This window comes from Neofelis nebulosa, chromosome 18, assembly GCF_028018385.1.
Source record: "Neofelis nebulosa isolate mNeoNeb1 chromosome 18, mNeoNeb1.pri, whole genome shotgun sequence".
In the NCBI taxonomy this organism is placed as follows: domain Eukaryota; kingdom Metazoa; phylum Chordata; class Mammalia; order Carnivora; family Felidae; genus Neofelis; species Neofelis nebulosa.
The window spans coordinates 30,292,690-30,317,608 of NC_080799.1; the positions used below are offsets into that span (position 1 = coordinate 30,292,690).

The following is a 24,919-nucleotide window of genomic DNA, read 5'->3' on the forward strand; positions in this document are numbered from 1 at the left end:
TCAAATATATATCCTACATTTGGAAAATTTCTGTTGGTTAGATCCCTTGACATAGTCAGTGGATATGCGTTATTTAAAAAATATTCCACAAAATTTTTTTGATAAAAATTTTTAAGTAGTTTCAGGATCACAGAAAAATTGACAGTAAAGTGGAAATGACCCTTTCCCCCTACATGCATAGTCCCCCCGCATTCTCAACATCCCCCCACCGGAGTGGTACATTTGCCAGAATTGATGAGCCTGCACGCACACATTGGGCATTCACTTTCAAAAGCATGATATGCGTTGCAAAATCTCCTTTTCCCCACCCCACACCCCTCAAAACAATTTGCATCAATAAAGATACACATCAATCGTAAAGTGGAGACAAACAACGAAACAAAAACCATGTTCTCTATACAAAACCTAAAATTAGAGAAAAAAACTAAGAATTTAAGTCGGCCGTTAGAACCATCACCTAGAGACACTAGAGACCATGCGGTGAATTTAATTTCGTCAGGCAACTTCTACAAGTGGATGCAGCATGTGAGATACACATAGGGAAAACTCTCCTTCCATGTTGGTAAAACAAAGTACAACAGCTGTGACAATAAAGAGTTCCCTCTTGGCCCTCTTTCCCAGGAATCTACCCAGTCGGCATCTTGGGAAAAGCAATTTAGCATCCTCAACTCCCTAGCAACCCAAGTCTCCTTTAGAAACGTCGGACTCCTGAGTGATTGATGGTGATCATACCCAATATCATCTTTTCCTTTGCCCTTTCCAACCAATCGAATGGAAGCCGGGGCCTAGGGGCGTTCCCACCGCTGCCAGGGCGGGCAGTGTCTGTCTTACGTCTGCTGTGCGTCATCAGTCTGCGCTGAGCGCACGTTTGGCCGTTGCGCTCAGGGAAGCGGTTACCTTGTCACAGCAATGAGCTGCGCGGGGGCGGCGGCGGTTCGCTCCCTGTGGCGGCTGCGCACGGGCGCCCTGCGGCCTCTCCCAGGTAAAGAATCAGCGCGGCCGCATAAGCGCGCTAAACCGCCGAACCAGGGAATTTTCGCCTGTGACTTGGGCCGTAGAGGTCACGGGGCAGACGTCGTATACGTCATAGGGCTGCGACGGCGCGCGACTGCGAAATGGGAAACTCGGACCGCTGACAGGAGGGGCGGAGTTTGTGGTGCTCTGGGGGAATGTGGGGCGGGAGGGCGTGGTTTTCGGCTGGGGCGCGCTGGAGTGTCCGTTCGCAGTTGGCACGCGGGAGAATGACATAATTGTACACTTCTGACGGGACGTCACTGCCGGTGTCGTCGGCATTCCAGGCTGAGGACAGGTGGAGGGAGACCTTGCAAGTTCAGTGTCTATGGGCGTCATCATAGCCGCCTTTTGGAGCCCTGCTAGGCAAAGTAGTCGCGCGACCTGCCGCGTGGGCTTGTTAGAAGTGCAGGTCCCACTCCTGACTTACAGGGTCGCATTGTCTTTTGTTTAGCTAGACCTTCGAATGTCTTGCATGTACTAGAAAAGTTTGTACTTTTGATTACCAAATGTGTTTTTTCTATAACCGTGTTCCATCTTTTAAAAATATTTATTTTTATGGGGGGAGGAGAGCACAATCGGGGGAGGGACAGAGAGAAGAGGACAGAGGATCCGTATCGGGCTCTGAGCTGACAGTCTCACAGCAGTGAGCCGGATGTGGTGGGGCTCCAACTCACCAAACCGAGAGGTTGTAACTTGAACCGGAGTCAGGATGCTCAACCGACCGAGCACGTCAGTGTGTTCCATTTTTAAATTAAATAATTTCACGGAAGCTAAGTTCTTATGGTGAAGACGGAAAACCAAGTATTGCCTGGCCCAAATAGACTAATCAAAAAATGAATGGGTTAAAAACAAAAAGTACGTTGTATTAGATACTATTGCCTACCAAGACTTGAACCCCGAACAGTCTTTCTGGGTGGGGGAAAAAAAGATTAGCAAATATTAGGAAGGTATTTGTAAACTGAGACATTCTCCTTGATGAAATCAAAGGGATTGCAAAAGAATTTAAAAGAGAGTAACTCTTAACTACGTGGGTGTTATTAAATGCATGTTCATAAGCCACTTAAGATCTTCCTGTATACTACTTTAAATCTCCTAGGTACCATCATTATTAGATTTTTCACACTGTGGGAAAGCACTAACTTAAAATGATACATTTGAGAGCTTCTAGCACAGGGCCTCAACTTATTTTTTCGCAATTTTAAAGTGTGTGACAATGCAGGCAAAACTCAATGCAGGATATTTAAACATGACTTTTAATGCTCCTTTGTTGAGCCAATGAGCATAACAATAAAAATCATTCTTTATCACTTATAAAGTTACTTTGCTTCCTTTATCTCATTTTATCTTCATGATAATTCAGTAAGAAAAGTGTTACTATTGTAGGTTTCCTTAAAAAGGAAAAAACCTGATTATTGCCAATTTTATATGTAAGAAATGGCAATTCTGATTTGTCCAAGGTTAGTGTTAGAGAATAGAACATGTATACGGTGCCTTGGTGGCTCAGTCGGTTAAGCGTCCAACTATTGGTTTCAGTTCAGGTCATGATCTCACATGGTTCGTGGGTTCGAGCCCCTCAGCTCTGCTGGTGTGGAGCCTGCTTGCAATTCTGTCTGTGCCCCTCCCCTACTCGCTCGCTCTCCCTCAAAATAAATAAGTAAACTTAAACAAACAGGACACAGTTTCTGGCTCTAGCTCTGTGCTCCTTCTGTGGTTCATCCCATACTTTTTATTTTTATTTTTTTTAATTTTTTTCAACGTTTTTTATTTATTTTTGGGACAGAGAGAGACAGAGCATGAACGGGGGAGGGGCAGAGAAAGAGGGAGACACAGAATCGGAAACAGGCTCCAGGCTCCGAGCCATCAGCCCAGAGCCTGACGCGGGGCTCGCACTCACGGACCGCGAGATCGTGACCTGGCTGAAGTCGGACGCTTAACTGACTGCGCCACCCAGGCGCCCCGATCCCATACTTTTTAAAGATACCTTACAGAGATTGTGAAAAGATAAAAATGGCAAATAATACAACCCAATCCTCCACACACCCCACAAAAAATCATTTATTAGGTGCCTGAGCCTGGAAAAGTGCAGTGCTGGGGAACTGTGTGGTATGTTTTTAGTACAAATACAGTCCTGCCCATCAGAAGTCAGCTGTGTGTTTACACTCATCCTGTGTACTCAGCCCCTTGCTATTTCTCATGAAATGTGTTTTTAGAAAACGAGTCCTGGGCTGTAAGTTCTTTCCTATTAACATGTTTTGGGATGGGAGTAACAAATGAAAGAACAAGCAAACAAGATTATCTTGAGAAGTAGAGCCAGCTCATTGTTTTCAATTCCAATTCCTAGGAGTCCTATTTCTGTAAGGAGGTAAGATTCATGGGAGCATCAGTCCTTGGACCTGGAGGAGAAAACTTTGGACAGGCAACCCTGACTTTGTCAAATGTGTCAAATTGTTCTCCATACGAGAACATGGTCATGGGGGCACCTGGGTGTCTCAGTTAAGCATCTGATTCCTGATTTCAGCTCAGGTCATGATCTCACGGTTTGTGAGTTTGAGCCACATGTCGGGCTCTGCAATGACAATGCAGAGCTTGCTTGGGATTCGCTCTCTGCCCCTCCCCTTCTCTCTCTCTGTCTCTCTCTCTCTCTCAAAATAAATAAATTTTTAAAAATAATGATAATAAAATAAGAAATCACAAAAACTGGACCACAGTGACCCACTGTCTGATGGCACAGATCCGAGTGGTACATTACACTCAGCAGAACTTGCACTCCATCTAGTTTTTGGTGTCCAGTTCCTAGACTCCATCCAGTTTCTTGAGTCAAGCAGGCACAGTGAGATGGAGCAGGTCCTGCAGAAGAGTGGATTAGAGCTGGGTCACAAGGCCTCAGACCCCCATATCCTTGCTCCTTTGTTTAGTGAAGCATTTAAAACCCCAGAATACAGAATCACTCAGATTTCAGCAGACCTACCCCATCACCTGTGTCCAAAGCACTCAAATCTTTTTTAATAAAAGTGAAGTTTTGCACCCATTTTCAGGGTGTTGAAGTTAGCCTAAATGAATAGAAGTATGTGTTAAAGATATGGTAGTCATGCATAAGAGCCTTAAGACACATCTCAAGATGACACCAGTACAAGTCAAAGTTCACATGACAGCTGCGTCCACCGCATTTTCATATCTACAAAAAGAGCTGATAACATCTTATACACATAACAACACATTGGAAGGCTCTTAGGGGAAAAAACTTTGGGGATGCCTTAATGCAAGGCTCAGAGAATACAATCAAGGCGTTAACGATTAGGAGATCTTTTTTAAGTTTATTTCATTTATTTTGAGAGAGAAAAAGAGAATGTGAGCGGCGGAGGGGCAGGGAGGGAGAGAAAGAATCCCAAAAATTCCAATGTGTGAGATCCCACAAACCATGAGATCATGACCTGAGCCGAAACCAAGAGTCAGATGGTTAACTGACTGAGCCACCCAGGCACCCCTCTTAGGAGATTTTTTTAAAGACAAAATTTAATCTATCTTGAAGAATTTACATTTTGAAGACAAGAGTTCAGTTGAACTGATGATGTACCATAAGGAGATGAAACTCAAGGTGTAAGGCTCTGCTCTCAAAATCCAACGCCCATGTGTGTTTTGAGAGAACTTAAATCTATGGTTCTCAACCTTGGCTGCACAGAACTTTTTAAAAATATGGCTGCTTCCTCTCCCCACCCCGGGGATTGACTGGGGAGGAGCATCCATGGTTTTGACAGCTCCCTAGGAGTTCTTATGCAGCCAGCATTGGGAACGAAGAGGCCTGAGGGGAGGTGAACTGGAGAAGCATGCTCATCTAGAGGTCACTGCCACGTTAAATACTGAGCCTGTCTTTTTCACTGCCTGATGAAAAGACAGGCTCAGTATTTCCAGATCTTTATATGTTTAACATGAAGCCAGAAGAATCAGATCTTTAGGTAAACTCTATGTTTTAAGTGTTGGTAATTAATTCACTTTTAAAAGGGGGTGGGGGCTGGCTGGCTCAGTCAGTAGAGCATGCAACTCTTGATCTCAGGTCATGAGTTCAAGCCGCATGTTGGGCATAGAGCCTACTTTAAAAAGTAACAAAACTATGGGGCGCCTGGGTGGCTCAGTCGGCTAAGCATCTAACTTCGGCTCAGGTCATGATCTCGCAGTTTGTGAGTTCGAGCCCTGTGTCGGGCTCTGTGCTGACAGATCGGAGCCTGGAGCCTGCTTCAGATTCTGTGTCTCTCCATTCTCGGCCCCTCCCCTGTTCATGCTCTGTGTCTGTCTCTCAATGATGAATGAACGTTAAAAAAAAGAATTAAAAAAATTTTTTTAAAGTAACAAAACTGCAGGTTTAACAGGATACATTTATGGGGATATCCTTCCTACGAGGAAGTCATCTGTGACCTTAGTTCCAAGGTACCCCTTTCTTCTGTCTGTAAAAGGAAACATCTGTTTTACCCGAAAGTAATGAAGAATAAACATTTCCATTGCAGCTTATGGAAGAAGAATCAGTGTCAGATTTTACAGTTCAGGAATGACCTTAGACAATATCAATTGGGCAGCTGTGGATCGAATAATCCGGGTGGATCATGCAGGTGAATATGGAGCGAACCGAATCTACGCAGGGCAGATGGCCGTCCTGGGTCGGACAAGTGTCGGGCCAGTCATTCAGGTGGGTGCTCCGTTATCCCTCTCAGGCTGGCCTCACTGAATAGCGTGGGGATCCAAAGGTCTTCAAGTCATGAATCACATTACGTCATGCACTGTCAAGGGAGGTACTGTCCCCAAGAGAACAAAAATCGGTTACTAAGGTGGGGTCAAGGGAGGGAAAAGTATATTATTATTTGTATGTATCAAGTAGAGACATATAGTACATAAACAGATATATGGTATATCTGAAGTATTAACATTTCACTGTGGGGTGGGCAATTAAAAACGTTTGAGAATCATCACATGAGGTGAAAGCACCAATTGCTGAGAGGTTGTGATCCTGTTCCCAGTGGAGATATTTTATATTTTATACTGAGAGGCAGAGGGAGGGGCCTGGGCTCTGTAGTCACAAAGACCCAGATTCACATTCCAGCTTTCTTCCACCTCCTACTTCTGTGACCTTGGGGAAGTTACATGACCTCTCTGGGTCTCTATTTCCACATTTGCAAAATGAACTGATAATACCTACCTCATTGGGTTTTCGTGAGGAATAAATGAGCTGGCATAGAGTAGCTAACACCACATCTGGTATGTAATAGACACTCAGCACAAGTTAAATTGCCTGCTGTGAGCCCTTGGGCAAGTTACTTAACCTCTCTGTGCCTCACTTTATCTGTGTAATGGGGATAATGACAATTAGTGCAAATTAAATGAATTGCCTTCATAAATCTATTTGATAGCACCTGGCACTTAGGACGTGCCAGCTAAGTGTTAGCTCTTTTGTCTTTCCCACTTAATCCTTTGATGTAAATGATACTTCTAGCATTCTAGAAGGAAATTACACAATCGGTGATTCTCTGCTCTCCTAATTGCAGAGTGGGCTGAGGATCTCATTTCTCTTTAGTGTGGACCTTGTCCTCAAAGAGGCATGTGTTTGGGCACCTGGATGGCTCAATCAGTTAAGCATCCGACTTCGGCTCAGGTCATGATCTCGCAGTTTGTGCATTCGAGTCCTGCATCGGGCTCTGTGCTGACAGCTCAGAGCCTGGAGCCTGCTTTAGATTCTGTGTCTCCCTCTCTCTCTGCCCCTCCCCTGCTCGCATTCTGTCTGTTTGTCTTTCTTAAAAATAAGTAAACATTAAAACACAAAAGGCACTTGCAGGTCTCAGAACTTCTGGAACCATGGTTCATGGCCCGCTAACCTGGAATGGAGATAATGGCTCTTCTTCTGGTTTGCTGGCACTCTCTTCTCCATATCCAAGATGCTTTTTAGTCCGATGCTTCGCTTTTTCCTTGGGTGATTGAAGGGGAAGGGGAGAAATAGCGGTTCTCATTCTTCCTCCATCTCCCTTGTGCTTCCTGTCTCCCACAAGGACAGGGCATGGAGCTTCCTTGGCATGTAGCAGGTGGTCTCTGAGTAATGCTTGCATTTATTTTTATGTTTTTCTTACAGAAAATGTGGGATCAAGAAAAGGACCACTTGAAAAAGTTCAACGAGTTGATGGTTGCATTTAGGGTGCGGCCCACCATTCTGATGCCCTTCTGGAACGTGGTGGGGTTTGCACTGGGTATGTGTCCAGAAGAGCTTGCTTGAGCTTAGGGATCTGGGGCAATTGCATCGTTAAAGTACTGAATCCACAGTTCTTTCTGTGTCCTCTTACAGCCTTTTTGTTGACTTAATATTTCTTAAAGTTAAATTGACGTTTTTTTTTTTGGCTTAAATTTATTTAAATATTTATGGATTTAAATCAGTGGTTTTATAAATAGAAAGTACAGTAAAAACAAACACATTGGAGGAAGAAAAAAACTAGAGCAATTCAGTTGTAGCCCGATGATGTTCCCTGACAAAGGTTCTAAGACCTGCTCACTCTTAAAAAGGGAGAAGAGTAAATGTTGGGAAAGAAATAAAGATGTACTCACTCCAGATGAGGACTTTCTTCTTGCCATAATCAGAGGGCTAAAAAGAACATTGAAAAGAGAATAGCATTCTTACTCTGTGATTCAGGATTTGACAGTGTGACCTGGTACCACCTAAAACAGCGATTTTCACTGGGGGCAGGTTGCTCCTAAGAATGCTTGGCAGTGTCTAGAGACATTTTTGGTTGTCACAACCAGGGGTGTTTCTGGCCTCTAGTGGGTAGAGGCCAGGGACGCTGCTAAAGTATCCTCCAGTGCACAGGATGGCCCCCACAAAAAGGAATTACTGAGCCCTAGAGCCTGTAGTGCTCCGGTTGATGAACCCTGACCTGACATGATCTCCCGCACCGGTGTAGTGTCTGTCCCATCCTTTTCTGTGCTGGATTTGACAATTCCAGGTGCGGGAACCGCCCTGCTTGGGAAGGAGGGAGCAATGGCCTGCACTGTGGCTGTGGAAGAGTCTATAGCACATCACTACAACAACCAGATCAGGACGTTGATGGAGGAGGATCCTGAAAAATATGAGGAACTTCTTCAGGTATTTGAATATACTCTGGAAATAGCCCAATAAGGGCGAAAAGGGTAGGTAAGCAACTTGGTGGGGAGGAAAAAAAATAGCAAGTTGGGGAATGACATGGCCTTAGAAACCTAGGTGAGTGCCTCATTCTATAGGCAAGAGACACAGAAAGCTCAAGTCATGTGCCCTGGTCACATGCTCGGGCAGAACTGGGACCAGAAGCCATGTCGTGTCTCCTGAGCCCACAACTGTATTCTCTCCACTTCTGGATCATTGATAGATTCTGAGCCAATGCTGTGAGCATAAATACTTCAGCTTAAATAAATTAACCAATAGATATCTTCATGTAATTTTCTATTACAAATAAGGGAACTGTTTAATTTTTTTTCAAGTGTAAATTGGGGGTTGGTAAACCCTGGCCTGGGGCCAACCACCTGTTTCTGTAAATTAAGATTTGTTGCAACACAGTCATACCCATTCTTTAATGTGTCTGTGGCTGCTGTCCCCCAAACATTGGCGGAGTTGAGTAGTTGTGGAGAGGCCCATACAGCCAGCGGAGCTTGAATAACTGACTTTTTCGCCCTTTATAGGAAAAACTTTGCCTACCCCTATCTTAGACCGTAGAATGAAGCTTTAGCCTCTAGAAGAAGATAGGACAACAGATTTCTTTTGATTTTCTTTGATTTCTTTTTATTTAACCAGGTGATAAGGAAATTTCGGGATGAAGAGCTCGAGCACCATGACATAGGCCTTGAACATGACGCACAGCTGGTAGGGGACCTTTCTTTACTATTTGCTTGTGCTGCCCCGGGCACCTTATTTGGAAGAGTAAAGGGTGGGAAAATTTTTGTTTCCAGAAAAATAGATTTCATAGTGACCACCAATACTTTGCTTTGATAAAAAATCAGGCAAAAGCATTGCTCCCAATGGGAAGTCTTATTTCTTGCTTCCTTTCTCATCATTTCCCCCTAGCAGCTTCTTTCCTCTTCCCGATGAGAAACCAGATGATTCAGATTTTCTGGCAATAGTGGAAGCTTCCCAACCTTTTGAATTAAAAGAGATGTTTAGATCTTATGTCTTATCCAGAGAGCTGCAGCCCTGCCATTTCAGGCCGTATCTTACTGCTACAAGTGAACGTAGAACATGTTTCTTTTGTTTGCTTATTGTCGTTTTCAACAGGCTCCAGCATATGCTGTTTTGAAGAGCGTTATCCAGGCCGGATGCCGCGTGGCAATATATTTATCAGAAAGGTTTTAAAGTATGTCCACTTTTCTGTCTATAAAAAAGGATAGTAATTAAACAAGGGGCATTGGCAGAAAAGGAACTGTGCAATTGTCATTGTATGAATTTTGTTAATAAACTGCAAGAGGTTATTTTTTTTCTTCATTAATAAAAGTCTCTAGTGATGATTTTTTTTTCTCCTGTGCCACCTTACGCCAGAAGGCTGACTGTTGGCCAGGTCTGTTCCAGTTAATAACAGACGAAGCTGCTGCTTGTTTGGGGCATAGTTAATTTTTTTTTTTTTAAACATCAAGAATGAATCATTAAGAAAATAACAGAAATCTTTAAGGGGAAAAAAATTTGAATTTACTTCTAACCAAAGGTAATTTAAAACATGAGGGTGTTGAAGATTGACAAAGCAAGACTGTCAAATCCATCGTTAAGTGGAAGACTGTCATTGTCTCCATTGTTTCCAGTGGCCTCCTTAGCTGTTGTTCCTCTTCTCTGGATTTTTCAGTGCCAGAGGGTCCCAGGCTGTGGTTCTTGGCCCTGTTCTGTCTGTCATCTTTTTCTTGGTATCTCATCCTGCCTTGTGGTTGATTCCTTCACATTCCTGTTTCAGCCCAGCTTTCTCATCTTCAAATATCCACCTGCCAGCCGGTCCCCTCCATTTGGAAGTCAGAGAGAATCTCAAGTTCCATGTGCCCCAAGCAGAACTCCTCGACCCCCACCCCACCATCCTGACACCCCAGTGGCCTTCCTTATCACAGTTAATAGCCACTCCATCCTTCTGGTCCTCAGGCCAAAAATCTCTGCAGTCACCTTTGACACCTGCTTTTATCACACCCCCATCCAGTCAGTCAGGACATCCTGCAGACTCTGCCAAATCCTTTTTGCGGCCTCAGCTGCTGCCACTCAGGGCCCAACCACCCTCATCTCAGCTAGGTTATTTCAGAAGCCTCCTAACTATTCTTCCTGCCCTGCCTGGCCTCCCCCAATCCATTCTCAACCCAGCAGCCAGAGTGATCCTTTGAACCAGAAGCCAGACCTTGTTACTGTTGCTCAGCTCGGAACCCCCCCTCCCCAGTGGTTTATCCCACTTTCCTCAGCACAAAAGTCAAAGTCCCTAAAATGGTCTCTAAGAACCCGCATGATCTGGTCCTCTGACCACTTCCTCCTTCCTCAGTCTGCTCCAGCCACACTGGCCTCCTTGCCATTTCTCAAAATACCAGGCACTGTCTTGTCCTAGGGCATTTGCAGTGGCTTCTCTTTCTGCCTGCAGTGCTCCTTCCTGTATATCTGCATGGCCAGATCCCTCACCAGCTCTTGGATTTTTGCTTGATGTCACCTTTTAACCAGCTGAGCCACCCAGGTGCCCTATTGATGTCACCTTTTAAAGGAGGCTCTCCCTGACCACCTTTTCCAGAACTGCAAACCCCACCCTACTGCTTGCCTCATCCCACTTGCTCAGCTCTTGCAGTTTTTCCCCACAACACTTACCGCCTTCTGACATATTACATGATGTATGTATGTATGTATGTATGTATGTATGTATTTATTTATTTATTTATTTTTGTCTGTTTCTCCCTGCAAGAGTGTAAGCTCTCTGTAAGGCAGGAATCTTTGTTTTAATCACTGACCCATAATAGGTGATCACTAGATAGTCTTCAGTGGGATTGAATGAAGAAATAGCTCTCCTTTGTTAGAAGTCATTTTCACATAACCAGTAATGTAAGAATTCAAGACTATGTGCTTCGCAGCAAAATTCAGTACAGATTTATTGAAAAGATGCTACTGGGCCAGGCTGGGCTCCTGGGTTCTGGGTCCATACCATATGATTTGCTATAAAACTCCAAATCTTCCAGCCAAAAGGAAAAAAAAAAAAAAAAAAAAAGACGCTACCAAGAAACTCAAGGCCATTCTCTTTAAAAAAAAATTTTTAATGTTTATTTTTGAGAGAGAGCACAAGTGGGGGAGGGGCAGAGAGAGAAGGAGACAAAGAATCCAAAACAGGCTCTGAGCTATCAGTGCGAAGCCCAGCATGGGGCTTGAGCTCATGAACTGTGAGATCATGACCTGAGCTGAAGTCGGATGCTCAACTGACTGAGCCACCCAGGCACCCCTTTTATCTATTTATTTATTTTAATGTTTAAAAGGCCATTCTCTATGCTTCTTGCTGATGATTAAACTAACAAACATGCAAAAGAATGAGTTTGGACCCCTGCTTCACAGTATATATATAAAAATGAACTCAAATGGATTAAAAATCTAAATGGTAATGCTAAAACACATAGAAGAAGACATAAGAGTAAATCTGTGTGACTGTGGATTAGATTAGTTTTCTGCATAGGATGCCAAAAGCATAAAGCAACAAAAGAAAAAAACAGATAGATTGGACTTAATCAAAATAAAAACTTTGGTGCTTTCAAAGAATACTATCAAGAAGGTAAAAGACAACCCAAAGAATGAGCAAGAATGTTTGCAAATCATAGATCAGATAAGGGATTTGTATTTAGACTATATAAAAAACGCTTTAACAACTCAACGATAAGAGCGCAATTAAAAATAGGCAAAGGATTTGAATAGATGCATCTTTAAAGAAGACACAGGCCACTAGCATTTGAAAAGAGGTGTAAAATCATTAGTCATAGGGAAAACCACAATGAGATACCACTAGTGTGGCCAGTGGGTAGTGTGGCGCTGCTCAAATAGTGGAAAATAACGTGTTGGCAAGGGTGTAGAGGAATTGGATCTGCGCACACTGCAACGGACACGTAAAGTGGTGCAGCCCCCTTTGGAAAACAGTCTGGCAGTTCCTCAGACAGTTAAATACGGAGTTACCATGTGACACGGTGACTCCTCTCCTAGGTATAAACCCCAAAGAAATGACAGCATATATTCAAACAAATACATATTCACGAATGATTGTAACAATGTTACATAGCCCAAAAGTGGAAACAATCCAAATGTTCACCAGCTGATGAGTAGATAAGCAACATGTAGCCTATCCATACAATAGAACATAAACTGGTCATAAAAACCCTTCAAAACATGATGTTTGGGTACAAAGTTTCAGAAAGGAAAGAGGAAAATAGTGAAGGCAGATGGTGGTGTGAATGTACTTACTGACACTGACCTCTGCACATAAAAATGGTTAAATGATAGGGATGCCTGGGTGGTTCAGTCACTTAAGTGTCCGACTCATGACTTTGGCTCAGGTCATGATGTCACAGTTGATGAGTTCAAGCCCCACATCGTGCTCTGTGCTGACACTGTGGAGCCTACTTGGGATTCTCTCTCTCTCTCTCTCTCTCTCTCTCTCTCTCTCTCTCTCTCCCTCTCTCTGTGCCCCTCCCATTTGCACTGTCTCTCAAAATAAATAAAAACTTAAAATGTTTAAATGATGTTATGTATACTTACCACAATTAAAAAAAAAAAAAATGCTAAGTGAAGGAAGCCAGACACAAAAGGCTAAGATTGTAGGATTCTGTGTATATGAAAATGTTCAGCAGAGGCAAATCCATAGTGACAGAAAATAACCTAGTGGTTACCTAGGGTTGTAAAGAATGGCGGGACACGAGGACCAATTGCTTTTGGATACAGTTTCTTTTTGGGGTGATGAATGTTCTAGAATTAGCTGGTGGTGGTGGCTGTACAACCTTGTGAACAGATTTTTAAAAACTGCTGAATTGTACACTTTAAAATGGTGAATTTTATGGAATGTGAATCATAGCAATAAAAAATAGACGATTTATAGTTATTTATAGTTTTATGCCGTATTTGAAAGCCAATTTCAATCCAGTCTGTTGAATGGGGGAACGATTTCCTTAATGTGCCACCCTTCAAGTCAGCAGAGCCTGTAGAAGCCTCAATCTTCTGAGATGCTCTTGCTGTTTCTTGCCCTCCCATATCAAAGCTAATTCTGTAAGTATTGCAGTCAGGAGTCTTAGTCCTATAAAGACATTTTGTACAATACTTATTAAAAGCCCAGATTTGCTGCCGTTTGTTTAGCACCTGCTTTAGAACTGATGGCTGATGTTTTATGCTTCTGAGAGCTTCCAGAACAAGACCAGAGAGATTTTCTGAATCCTCCTGGGATTGTTTATAATTCCATTACAGATTGTCCTCGTGTATTAACAAGGTAATCTTGTCTTTCCCTTACTTTACTGCTCTGACCTTTCAGGGAAAATGTGATTTCAAAATTGGACACCATCCAAAGATGATGCCAGGAGGACAAAGGATGTTATTCTTGCAAGCAGGATAGTTCCAAAGAGACAACCTGAGCTATAGTTCTTTGCATGTCTTGGATTCCCTTGCTGTTCAAAGTGTGGTCCACAGACCAACAGCTAGTGGCATCACCTGGCAACACTTTAGCAATGCAGAATTTAGGGCTCCTCCCCAGACTTTCTGAATTAGAATCTGCATTTTGACAAGATGTGGTGGTTTTCTACTCTGGCCAGAAATTCCTGGATAGTCCTCTGTTCAGTGGAGCCTTGTTCCCCTTGCCTTGAATGTGGGCTGTACTTAGTGACTTGTTTCTAACAAGTGGTGGAAATGATTGAGTGTGACTGCCAAGGCTGCCAGCTCATAAAAGACATTGCAGCTTTCACCTTTCTCTCTGAGATCACTCAATTTAGGAAAACATACATGCCAGTAGTCACGTATGTGTGCCATCTTGGGAGTGAATCCTGCAGCCCCAGTCGTGCCTTCAGATGATGCAGCCCCTGCTGACATCCTGACTGCAACATAATGTGGGACTCGGATTTCGAATCAGCCAGCTAAGCCACTCCTCAGTTTCTGACTCTCAGCAACTATGTTAGATAATGTTTGTTGTTTTCAGCTGCTGAGTTTTGGGGTAATTGGTTAAGTACAGCAATAATTAACCAATACATGACACTTAAGCACATTAGATTTGAGAAGCTGAACTAGACGGTGAACTCCTGGATGGCAGAGACCACGTTAGTCGTTTCCATGCCTTCACAGCTTGGCACAGTGCCTGACACTCAGTAAATTTTTGCTGGACTAAATACAATTTTCAGTTGCCATTTTTAAAAAATGAAAACTACCGACTTCGGCTCAGGTCTCGATCTTGCGGTCCGTGAGTTCGAGCCCCGCGTCGGGCTCTGTGCCGACAGCTCAGAGCCTGGAGCCTGTTTCAGATTCTGTGACTCCCTCTCTCTGTGACCCTCCCCCGTTCATGCTCTGTCTCTCTCTGTCTCAAAAATAAATAAACGTTAAAAAAAAAAAATTAAAAAAAAAAACTTTTTGTAAAAAAAAAAAAAAATGCACACGTCCACATGGTGAAATATTCCAACAGTGCTAAAGGTATTTACAGTGACAAGTAAATCTCTCTGCAGACCACTGTTGCTTTTCAGGAAACTGACCACTTGCCTTACTTTGTGATTAGTTGTTAGCAATCTGTCACATAAGACAGTACATTTTTTTCTTTCTTCCCCCCCCCCCCCACTTCCCAAAGAAATCGCTGCTTCGAAATGAAACAATATAAACTGCATATAGGTTAAAAAACACACAAAAAAACCACTGTTTCCAAATCTATCTTTAGAAGTAACCACTATTAAGAATTCATTGTGTACCTTTCCAGACTCGTTTTAAAACATCTCTTATTCAGGGGCACCTGGGTGGCTCAGTCAGTTAAGCATCCGACTTTGGGTCAGGTCATGGTCTTCTGTTCATGAGTTCAAGCCCTGCGTCCGGCTCTGTGCTGACAGCTCAGAGCCTGGAGCCTGCTTCAGATTCTGTGTCTCCCTCTCTGCCCCTTCCCTGCTCACGCTCTCTCAAAAATAAATAAATGGGGGCGCCTGGGTGGCGCAGTCGGTTAAGCGTCCGACTTCAGCCAGGTCACGATCTCGCGGTCCGTGAGTTCGAGCCCCGCGTCAGGCTCTGGGCCGATGGCTCGGAGCCTGGAGCCTGTTTCCGATTCTGTGTCTCCCTCTCTCTCTGCCCCTCCCCCGTTCATGCTCTGTCTCTCTCTGTCCCAAAAATAAATAAAAAACATTAAAAAAAAAATTAAAAAAAAAAATAAATAAAATAAATAAATAAATAAATGTTAAAAAAAAATAATAAGTCTTTTATTCATACATGTACACCTTTGGGTTTGTAGTGTTCCCTGTGCAGAGTGATACTGTGTGTCTTGATCTGCAGTTTGTGCTTTCCTTTTAGAGACCTATGCTGGTCATCCTTCTAAGACAGCATGTATAGATCCACCTCATCCCTCTGACCCGCTAAGCCACCACCACTACCGCGACACTGGCCTCCTGCCACCCTGCAGAACTGCTCTAACTGCTTCACCCACCGCATTCCCACCACCGCCTCTCAGAACAGGTACTTTCCTCACCCCTTTTAGGAGGAGGAGGTGGAAACAGAGTCTGCAGGTGCTGGAGAGCCTCGAACTTAACCACCGGGTCCCTTGGCTTCTAATTTCCTCTCTTCCTCTGTCAGGTGGACGTTTGGGCTATTAATAGCACCAAAATGGGGGACCTCTGATGCTTTAGGCGACCACCTTTGAACATAGTTCTATGGAATTTCAGGAGGAGAGACCTCTCAGGGTTCTTCCCCCTTTTTGGAGGTTCCAAACTTTTTGAGAATGTGATAAAAAGTCTGAATCCTCACCCCAGGGCCTCCTTAAGGCCCTCCTTAAAACTTCTTGATCCGGTGATTTGAGAAGAAAACTTGACCTTTCCCAACAGAGAGGAACAAAAGAAACCTTTCCACAAAACTGCTCTTTTCTGGCTCTGCCAGAGCACAAGGCGCTTTCCTGCTGAATGTATTTTCAAAGGTTTAAAAAGCTCCTCTTGCCTTAGGGGACGTGCTTCCTCCCACTCCTGTCTCCGGAAATGGCAGCCCTGCAGGGCTGTGACAGAACACGACAGGTCCTTTGATCTGGGATCGTGTAGGAAGATCAGCTCCCTGGTGCGCCAAGGGCAATGGAAGGTCCTGGGCCTCATTTCGCCCGCCTGCGGCCACCAGAGGGCGCCCTCGCCCCGAGTTCTGAGTCCGGGCGCGCAGCCTGCCCTGCTCGTCAGTCCAGAATGTCCCAGGAACAACGCCTGGTGAGCAAGGCGAGGTCATTGCTACGTGTGGTGATAATCGGGCCCCAGTAGTCCCACCTCCTGATCTCCGTTGTTGAACGGGAATGGATTGTCACATTTGCACACTGCAGGAGACGGAGGGCTCTTCCAGTCTGCTCTGGCCCACTGACTTGAGAGCATCCCTTATCAGGGAGGATGATTCATTTTCTCCTTTAGGAAAGGGAGAGAGGAAAACAGGGCAGGACGATTAGTCTCTGTATAGGAGTAAAACACGGAGAGACCAGCTTCAAGCATCAAACAGTATCCAAGGGGCAGCGTTGAATATTTATTCTTCAGTTCACGCTGCTCCCTGGACACACCTTGGTCACACACACCTTCCTCCCATTTGTACAATCCGCCCTTTTTCCGATGAAGGCGATGAAGGCCATTTGCCCTTCTAAACTGCTTATCTCTTAAGTGACGTCACCCCACACCGTCTCTTATCTCTCCATACTTGAGCTTCTTGCCCTGGTACTTTATTCTACCATCGTGTGGTCACTACCTGCCTTCCTGACATCTCTCCAACATGTTGTGGCCTTATTAAAGTCAAGGGCTGTTCGCACACCTCATTGGCCCTCCGCCAATGTGTGATAGATGAATCTTAGCTAAAAGAAAAAAAAGCCCATGTGAACGCGTGAGGTGGAAGAAAGTGAATTGACACGAGTAATTACGAGTAATGACAAACAATCTTCCTGATCTCAGTATGAACAACCTAGACACTGTGGTGGGACCCGATGAGGTGGAGGCCTGAGGTGCAGGCGGTGAAAGAATTCTGCTCAAGGCAGAATACAGGAGATACAAGAGCTAGAAGTTTGTTGAATACATTGCAAGGGAGCGAAGAGCAGACTGTCAGTCCAGAGGCAGTGGTGGGGGGTGGGGGGGAGGCTGGAGTTAAGGAGGAGAGGTGAGGAGGTATGGAATGTATGGAATTCTCCTTTTTTGGTACCTGTGCCTAGTTGGAAGTAGCCCATTGGTCAGCTAGGGCTCGTGCATGTTTTGAGGCGGTCGCCTCCTGAGCCTGTTAGCATTCAGCCCAGTGGTCACTGGGGGCACTTTTACCTTACTTAGGTTTCCATTGCTCAAGCCTCTTGCCTAAAAGAGGCTTCTACAGAAACTTCTGGATGAAAGGATGAAGTCAGGCAGGAGGGTCAACCTTTGAGTGTCTTCTTGTGCATCTGCATCCCAAACCCGGGATGAGCCTGGCCAACATTTAACCTGCGGCCGTGTCTCAAGTCTTCTTCCTCAAAATGCTTTTATTTTTTGCTGCTGTGTTTTGGTTTTTTTTTTTTTTAGAATTTCTCTTCATGTGACTTTCTTCCTTAAAAAAAAAAAAATTATTCATTTATTTTTGAGAGAGAGAGTCCATGTGCATACATATGCTCCCGTGAGCAGGGGAGGGACAGAGAGAGAGAGAGAGGGAAAGAGAATCCCCAGCAGGCTGGCTCTGTGCTGTCAGCACGGAGCCCAACTCAGGAACAGTGAGATCATGACCTGAGCTGAAATCAAGAGACGCTTAACCGACTTTCTTCCTTTTTTAAAATGTCAATTACATTTCTAGGGCTATACAGAATTTTCTAACTCTTAATCCTGGAACACTTAACTGGGCATGCTCCATCAGAGTCAACCCTGAGATTAAAAACAAATGTGCATCTGTTCTACCCAGCCTTCCCGAAGCAGGAGCTCCACGGCTGGCCTGGGGGATAAATGTCTTTTAAAAACTCACATAGGGGCTCTGATGTGCAGGCCTAGTTAAGAATCAGTGGTTCATTCCAAGGGCTTTATTTTAAATCTGCCCCCGAATAGACGCTTTTCCCCTGCTTTACATTTTATTTTTCCAGGCTGATTCGGGATTTCCACTCTGTTCCATTTCTTTCCTGCTGAGATGTGACTTGTAGTTCCAGTGTTCTCCGGCCCATTCAGTGCCATGACAGCTGGAAACACGTTCTTCATCAGGTGGAAACAATGGTGAAGAGCGATGCTCCCCGTTCTGCAGGGGGTGGGGGTGGGGAGCAGCCTTTGTGTGATGTTTTCCATGCCTAGCTTCCAACTGGCCTTATTGAAACAATGAAACCCTGTGTGGAGATGCCACCTGTTGCACTTGCTTGCTGATGCTCTGTGTATGTATACATGCTTAAATGAGACGTGGCCACTAAATGAATAATTATCTCAATTATTTGGTTTTAAGGGAGCATATTATTGTAAGTACTGTGGAGCAAACAAAAACAAAACCTTTAGAACATGAACTTCAGTCCTTTTTTATAACATTTAGAAGAGACCCAAAACATCTCATCTCTGCTGTAAAAGGAACTATTAGTTTTGCTAAATGAAAAACCCAGAGGTTGTTCTCTTCAGCTATGGTTTGATCCAGGAGCACAAACCAAATACTTGGCTTCTCTCTCTTCTCTCTGCTTTCCACAGTGTCGATATCAGGCTCACAATGACCCGCCAGGGGCCCTCCCCACGTGTGGCGGCAGAATTACTGCAGCAGTTCCATGCATCACCTCCTAACACTGCTCCAGCCACTAGAAAGATGAAGATCTCTTCCTCTAGCTTCTGCAGAAGAGAGAAAACTTTGCTTTCCCAGAGTCCCCAGCACATACCCGTCCCTCACCTCTAGGCTCATTTTTCTCCCATCAGGTCACACTCCTCACCATCAGCCAATCACTGTGGTCCAGGAGATTGCGGTGCTCTCATTGGCCATCCTTAGTCACATGGTTGCTTTTTAAAAAAATGTTTATTTATTTTTGAGAGACCAGACAGAGCACGAGTGGGGGAGGGGCAGAGAGAGAGGGAGACACAGAATCTGAAGCAGCTCCAGGCTCCGAGCTGTCAGCACAGAGCCCAATGTGGGGCTTGAACTCCTGAACCATGAGATCATGACCGAGGCCAAAGTCGGATGTTTCAAGGACTGAGCCGCCCAGGTGCCCCTCCAGTCACGTGTTTGCTCTTGAAACAAATGGAGTGGGAACACCTCCACCCAACCCACATGGGCCAAGAGTAGGGGCAGGGTGGTTTCCACAAAGGAAGCCAGAATTCCCTCACCAGGATGAGGGAGAACGGATGTTGGGGAAGGAAAAGGCCTGTTGTTCCCTGAGCCCTGGGGGTCATGATGGAGACAAAACTTGAGTGAAGGTAAATGGGGCAGCGGGTTTAGGATGGACTATGTACAGCAGGGAGGACTGACACCACTGGGGGGACATTAGGATAGTGCTCCCGTTTAGCATGGTGAGGACCTGGGTGAGAGCTCTGTGGTTGCAGGCAGAGTAGCATAACGGTTCACAACACCTGGGTGTGAATTCTTGCTCTGCTACTTAGTGGGTGTTACCTAACCTCTCTGTGCCTTAATTTCCCCACTTGTAAAATGACTGCACCTGGGTTGTCACGGATGACCCTGAAAACAGCATGCGAAGTGGAAGAAGTCAATCATAAAGGACCACAAATTATGGTTCCATTGACACGAAACATCCAAAGTAGGCAAATCAATAGATACAGAAAGTAGATTAATATTGCCTCCGTTTGGGGCAACAGAGATGTTGGGAGGTGATGGCTATGGGGTTCAGGGTTCTTTTGGGGGTAAGAAGTATGTTCTAAGACCGTGGGGATGGTTGCACAACTGTGTGAATGGACTAGAAGACACTGAATTGCGACTTAACTTGGTGAATTGTAGGATATGTGAATTATATCTCAATAAATTTGTGGATTTTTAAAATTATGTATTTATTTTGAGAGAGACAGAAAGCACGGGCAGGGGAGGGGCAGAGAGAGAGGAGAGAGAGAGAGAATTCCAAGCAGGACACAGGGCTCAGTCCCACGAACCACAACCCTAGCCTAAATCAAGAGTTGGACACCCAACTGAGTGAGCCACCCAGGTGCCCCCAAATTGTGGGTTTTTTAAAAGTCATAAGTGTCAAGTGCTTTTAATCGCACCTGGCACATCCTCTCTGCCTGCTCCATCGGGCCCAGAGGTCACGGTTGCTTCTGACTGATGTAGGCCCTAGGGGACTGTAGACCAGTCCTCAAGTCTAAGTTTCCTTTATCCCGCCCTTGCCTTTCTGAATAGTCCCATCATAAACTCCCTGTATTAGCCTCTTTTGAGTGTGCCTCTCTTTGCTGCCAGGACCCTGACTGCATAGAGACTACCTCTCCAGAAGAAGAGCGGGAATTGTTGGCTAATCAGAAAGGACTTGTCAATTTTTGTGTTCAGTTGACTGGGCCACAGGGTGCCCAGACATTTGGCTAAAGAGGATTCTAGGTGTCTCTGTGAGGGTGTTTTTTTGTTGAGATTAACATTTGAATTGATAGACTGAGTAGAGCAGAATGCTCTCCTTGACATGGGTGGGCCTCATCTAATCAGTCAAAGGCCTAGATAGAACATAAAGCCTGTCTCTCCAGAAAGTAGGAGGGAACCCCTTCTCCCTGACTGCTGGATGGGGACATTGGTCTTCTCCTGACTCAGGACTTGCGTTGGAACATCAGCTCTTTGGTCTTTTGCAGATTCGAGCTAAACCACTGGCCCTCCCGGGTCTCCAGCTTGCAGACGGCAGATCTTGGGACTTAACAGTGTCCTGAATCACGTGAGTCTCTTTTTTTCTGTATATGTAGATCCTTTTGGTTCTGTTTCTCTGGAGAACCCTGACTAACACAGGACCTAAAGAAAAGATGAGTCAGTGATGAGTTTCAGGCGAAATGACTGGGAAAACAGTCAAAATATAGGACAGAAATAAGGAAATCAAATCAAGGGAAGTGGTTGCTTTGGGGAAAATTTTTTTGGTAAACATTTATTTAACATCTGCCCTGTACCAGATAGAGTGCCAGCCGTTGGGGATTGAAAGAGCCACCCAGCTGACTAAACTAGACACCAAATCCATCCTTGACTGTATCTCCAGCCTCACTCTCAATACTGAATTAATCTCAAGATCTGTAATTTTACCTCCTTGAATTGCTTTCAAACTCATTTCTTTGGCAGGTAGAGAGGGCTTCTGTTGGAATTACCATCCCCCAACCCTTTTATTTTTTTATTAATTAGTTAATAAATTAATTAATTAATTTTTAGGTAGGCTCCATGCCTAGCATGGAGCCCAGTTTGGGGCTTGCACTCACGACCCTGAGATCAAGACCTGAGCTGAGATCAAGGGTCTGACACTTAACCGACTGAGCCACCCAGGATCTCCCCTCCCCCAATCCTTTTAGACCCATAACATTTTGTAATGACTTCACTCAGGGTTCAGCAGGACCGTGACATATTTGAGGTATTTGGAGAGCTTTTGTACGTAGAATTAGAAAATAGAAAGTCACAGGTATCGATCAAAGTACATGGAAATAAGGTTTATTTTGCAATTCCATATTAAGGTGATAAGGAAGGGTGTGGCTAACAATGTGAAGTGTTTGTTAGGGGATGAGATGGTGTCTAAAGAAAAATTATCTGCAATTTTTCTGCAAAATGCCATTAGTCAAAACAGGGCCTAGAGTAAGGGAAAGATGGGTGGAGGACAGGGGATACCTCCAGAGAGAGAGGGAAAAGGTGCCCTTGGTGTCCTGGGTGACAGCCAAGACTGAGAGTCCCCTCACACTTCATACTTTTTTTTTTAAGTTTATTTATATTTATTTATTGTTGAGGGAGAGAGAGAGAGAGAGAGAGAGAGAGAGAGAGACAGATTATGAGCAGGGGAGGGGCAGAGAGAGACGAAGACACAGAATTGGAAGCAGGCTCCAGGCTGAGCTGTCAGCACAGAGCCCAACGTGGGGCCTGAACCCATAAACTGCGAGATCATGACCCTAAGCCAAAGTTGGACGCTCAACCAAGTGAGCCACCCAGGCGCCCCTTTAAGTTTATTTTTATTTATTTTGAGAGAGAGAGAGAGAGAGAGAGAGAGAGAGCGCGAGCGCGCGCGCGCGCGCGCGCGCGCGCGCGCAAGTGGGGGAGGGGCAGAGAGAAGGGGAGACAGAATCCCAAGGCTCTGGCAGTGCAGAGCCTGAAGTGTGGCTTAAACTCATGAACTGCAAGATCGTGACCTGGGCCAAAGTCACCGAATGAGCCACCCAGGTGCCCCCACACTTCATACTTTGTCCTCCTCTGAGGGAAGGGTATCTTAAGAAGCCACAGCAAGGAGGGACAGCTTGGACCACCCCTGCCTCCTTGGAGTCCTGTAGGGTATCATGTTCTCCACCGATTTCCAAGGGAGCCCAGGGGAGGCGCTCAGACTGAGATCATCTCAGGTGAGGGTGGTGGGAGGTTGTCCATTCTCTGCTGAGTGAATCCAACAGCAGGAAGCCTTTTCTCCCTCCGCCCCCTTTCCTTCTTTTTGTTCTAGATGACTGGAGATGAGAGAAAGAATAAATCACTTTGCAAAAGAGACGCGGCTTTTGGTATTGATTTCTAGGCAGTGAAGCTAGAGAGTATTTGGAAGTTGTTATCATATTTAAAAAAATTCAAACCCCTGCCATTTTCTCTGCATTCCTATCACCTCTTCACAAGTATTGGCCGCTGTCATCTCTTACCTGATGCCTCAGTCTCCACGTTGGGCTCTGTGCAGCCCGCATTCTCTCCCTCCACATTGCAATGGGATGTGCCCACGTGACTATATTCGGGCCAGAAAAACAAGCAGAAGTTCTTAGGTGGGGTTTTGGGAAAGCTTCTTAAGGAATGGGGCAAAGAGCTAAAACTGGCTTTTGTTTTTCCCCTTCCCCCAAATCTTGCTTCCACCAAGGATGTGCATATGATGGCTGGAACTCCAGCATCTGTTCTGAAGACACAGTTCCGCATGTGCAAAATGACACGTGTACAGGGATGTTTGCTGCAGCGCTATTCACAACAGCAAAAGATTGTAACCCATCTCAGTACCTGTTAGGAGGGGACCAGCCAAACAACTTAAGACTCAGCCATATCGGGGATGACCCTGCAACCATTAAAAAGAATGAGGTGGCTCTATTTGTTGTAATATGGAAAAATCTCTAAGACTTACTATACTGGGGCTACGCAAAGATGCAGAACAGTGAATTACAGGTATATATAAGTATAGTTCAAATCCCAGATGAACCACTTCACTAGCCTGATGAGGTTGTAGGTCAGGGGTCAGGGAACTACAGTCAGGGAGCTAAATCTAGCTGTTATTGTACATCAGTTTTTATTGAAACACAGCCCTGTCCTTCATTTACAGGTCTATGGTTGCTTTCCCTCCAGAAAGACAGACTTTGACACCTGCAGCAGAATCCGTATGGCCCACCAAACATTAGTTTTTTATCTACTGGTCCTTTACAGAAAGCATTTGTAAACTGTGATCTAGACCTTGCTCTCATTATCTTTAAAATGGGTTGATAGAAACATGCCTTGGTTCACAGGGATTGTAAGGATTATGGAACACTTAGTTCCATAATCTACTTAGTATTTATAGTAACTAAAACTACTTAGTATTTATAGTAAATCCTCAATAAACATAGGTAATTATTAAGATTTTTCTCATTGATCTTATTCTCTTTTCTTCCAATAGAAATTTCCCTGTAGCTATTTAATGAATATAAGTTGTCTGTTTGTTTTTGCAGATCTAAGTAAATTGCTTAGCTATTAAAGAATAGTTTCCAAATCTAGGAAGTGTGTGTGTGTGTGTGTGTGTGTGTGTGTGTGTGTCGGGGGAGCTGGCCCTGAGTTAAGGGTAGGAAACCAATATTTGTTAAGCCCCTACTATGTGCCAGGTGTGGGATGAATGCTTCCCATGTGTTACGTCACTGAAGTTTTATTACCCAGGAAAGGACACATGACGCTCAGAAAGAAGGGATAAGTAGTCAATGACACCGTTACCAAGTCCCTGAGCTGGGACTCAAATCCAATGCTGCTTCCCTCCAAAGCACATGCTCTCTCCATTATAGAAGCACCTAACTGTTGAGCTGTGTCCACTTCAAGGCAAGATCTTGAACCACTGCACGCCTCGCTGACAGCCCTGGCCAATGCCTCTTGTCCACCTTATTTATCCATGGTAACCGTTTTCCCTCTCAAGAGCGAGTTCGGACAATAAATTCTGTGGTCCCCACTGTAATGTACAAGGCTGAAAATAGCAGCTCAGTGAGGGCTGATGTCTTTGTTCTGTTTCCTGAGTGCACTTGGAACACCTAGGTGTTCTAAGCACCTAGGACAGAGGATGGCACATAGTGAATAGGTGGTCAATAGGTGTGTGTTGAATTGATGGATGTTGAATGGATGATCAGTAACCCACACAGGTAGCTGCCACGTAAACAAAAGCCGCACAGTGGGAAGAGGGTTGTTCTGTTAAAATAACTCCGAACATGCCTGGGTACCTGGCTCTTGGTCCCTCTACAGGGTTACAGCAAACGGTGCCTAGTTTGGGTTTGGGGTTTTCAGTGATACATATTGAACACCCACTTCATATGGGATATGGACCAGTTGGGCATCCCGGATAAACGAGGTGAGTATTGTTCAAGGCCTCGTAAAGAACGGGGATGTTGGGGAAGGGGCCTCTCATGCAGGATCAGAAATTAAACACACGAAAGTGAG

General features: G+C 44.7%; 1 protein-coding gene across 3 annotated transcripts; it reads left to right on the forward strand.

Annotated features, from left to right (window-relative positions):
* Positions 1-869: 869 nt before the first annotated feature.
* On the forward strand, positions 870-23,589 carry COQ7 (coenzyme Q7, hydroxylase). 3 transcript variants are annotated; one of them, XM_058710331.1, is made up of 7 exons: positions 870-982; positions 5,514-5,692; positions 7,124-7,238; positions 7,986-8,125; positions 8,807-8,875; positions 9,284-9,362; positions 23,571-23,589. In XM_058710331.1, exons 1-6 carry the CDS (start codon positions 910-912, stop codon positions 9,359-9,361), a joined length of 654 nt encoding a protein of 217 aa, XP_058566314.1. In that variant the 5' UTR covers positions 870-909; the 3' UTR covers position 9,362; positions 23,571-23,589. The 3 variants fall into 3 exon arrangements, with proteins under 3 accessions (XP_058566314.1, XP_058566313.1, XP_058566312.1); XM_058710330.1 differs by lacking the exon at positions 23,571-23,589 and adding an exon at positions 9,948-10,868; XM_058710329.1 differs by lacking the exon at positions 23,571-23,589 and having other exon boundaries at positions 9,284-9,626.
* Positions 23,590-24,919: the final 1,330 nt, after the last annotated feature.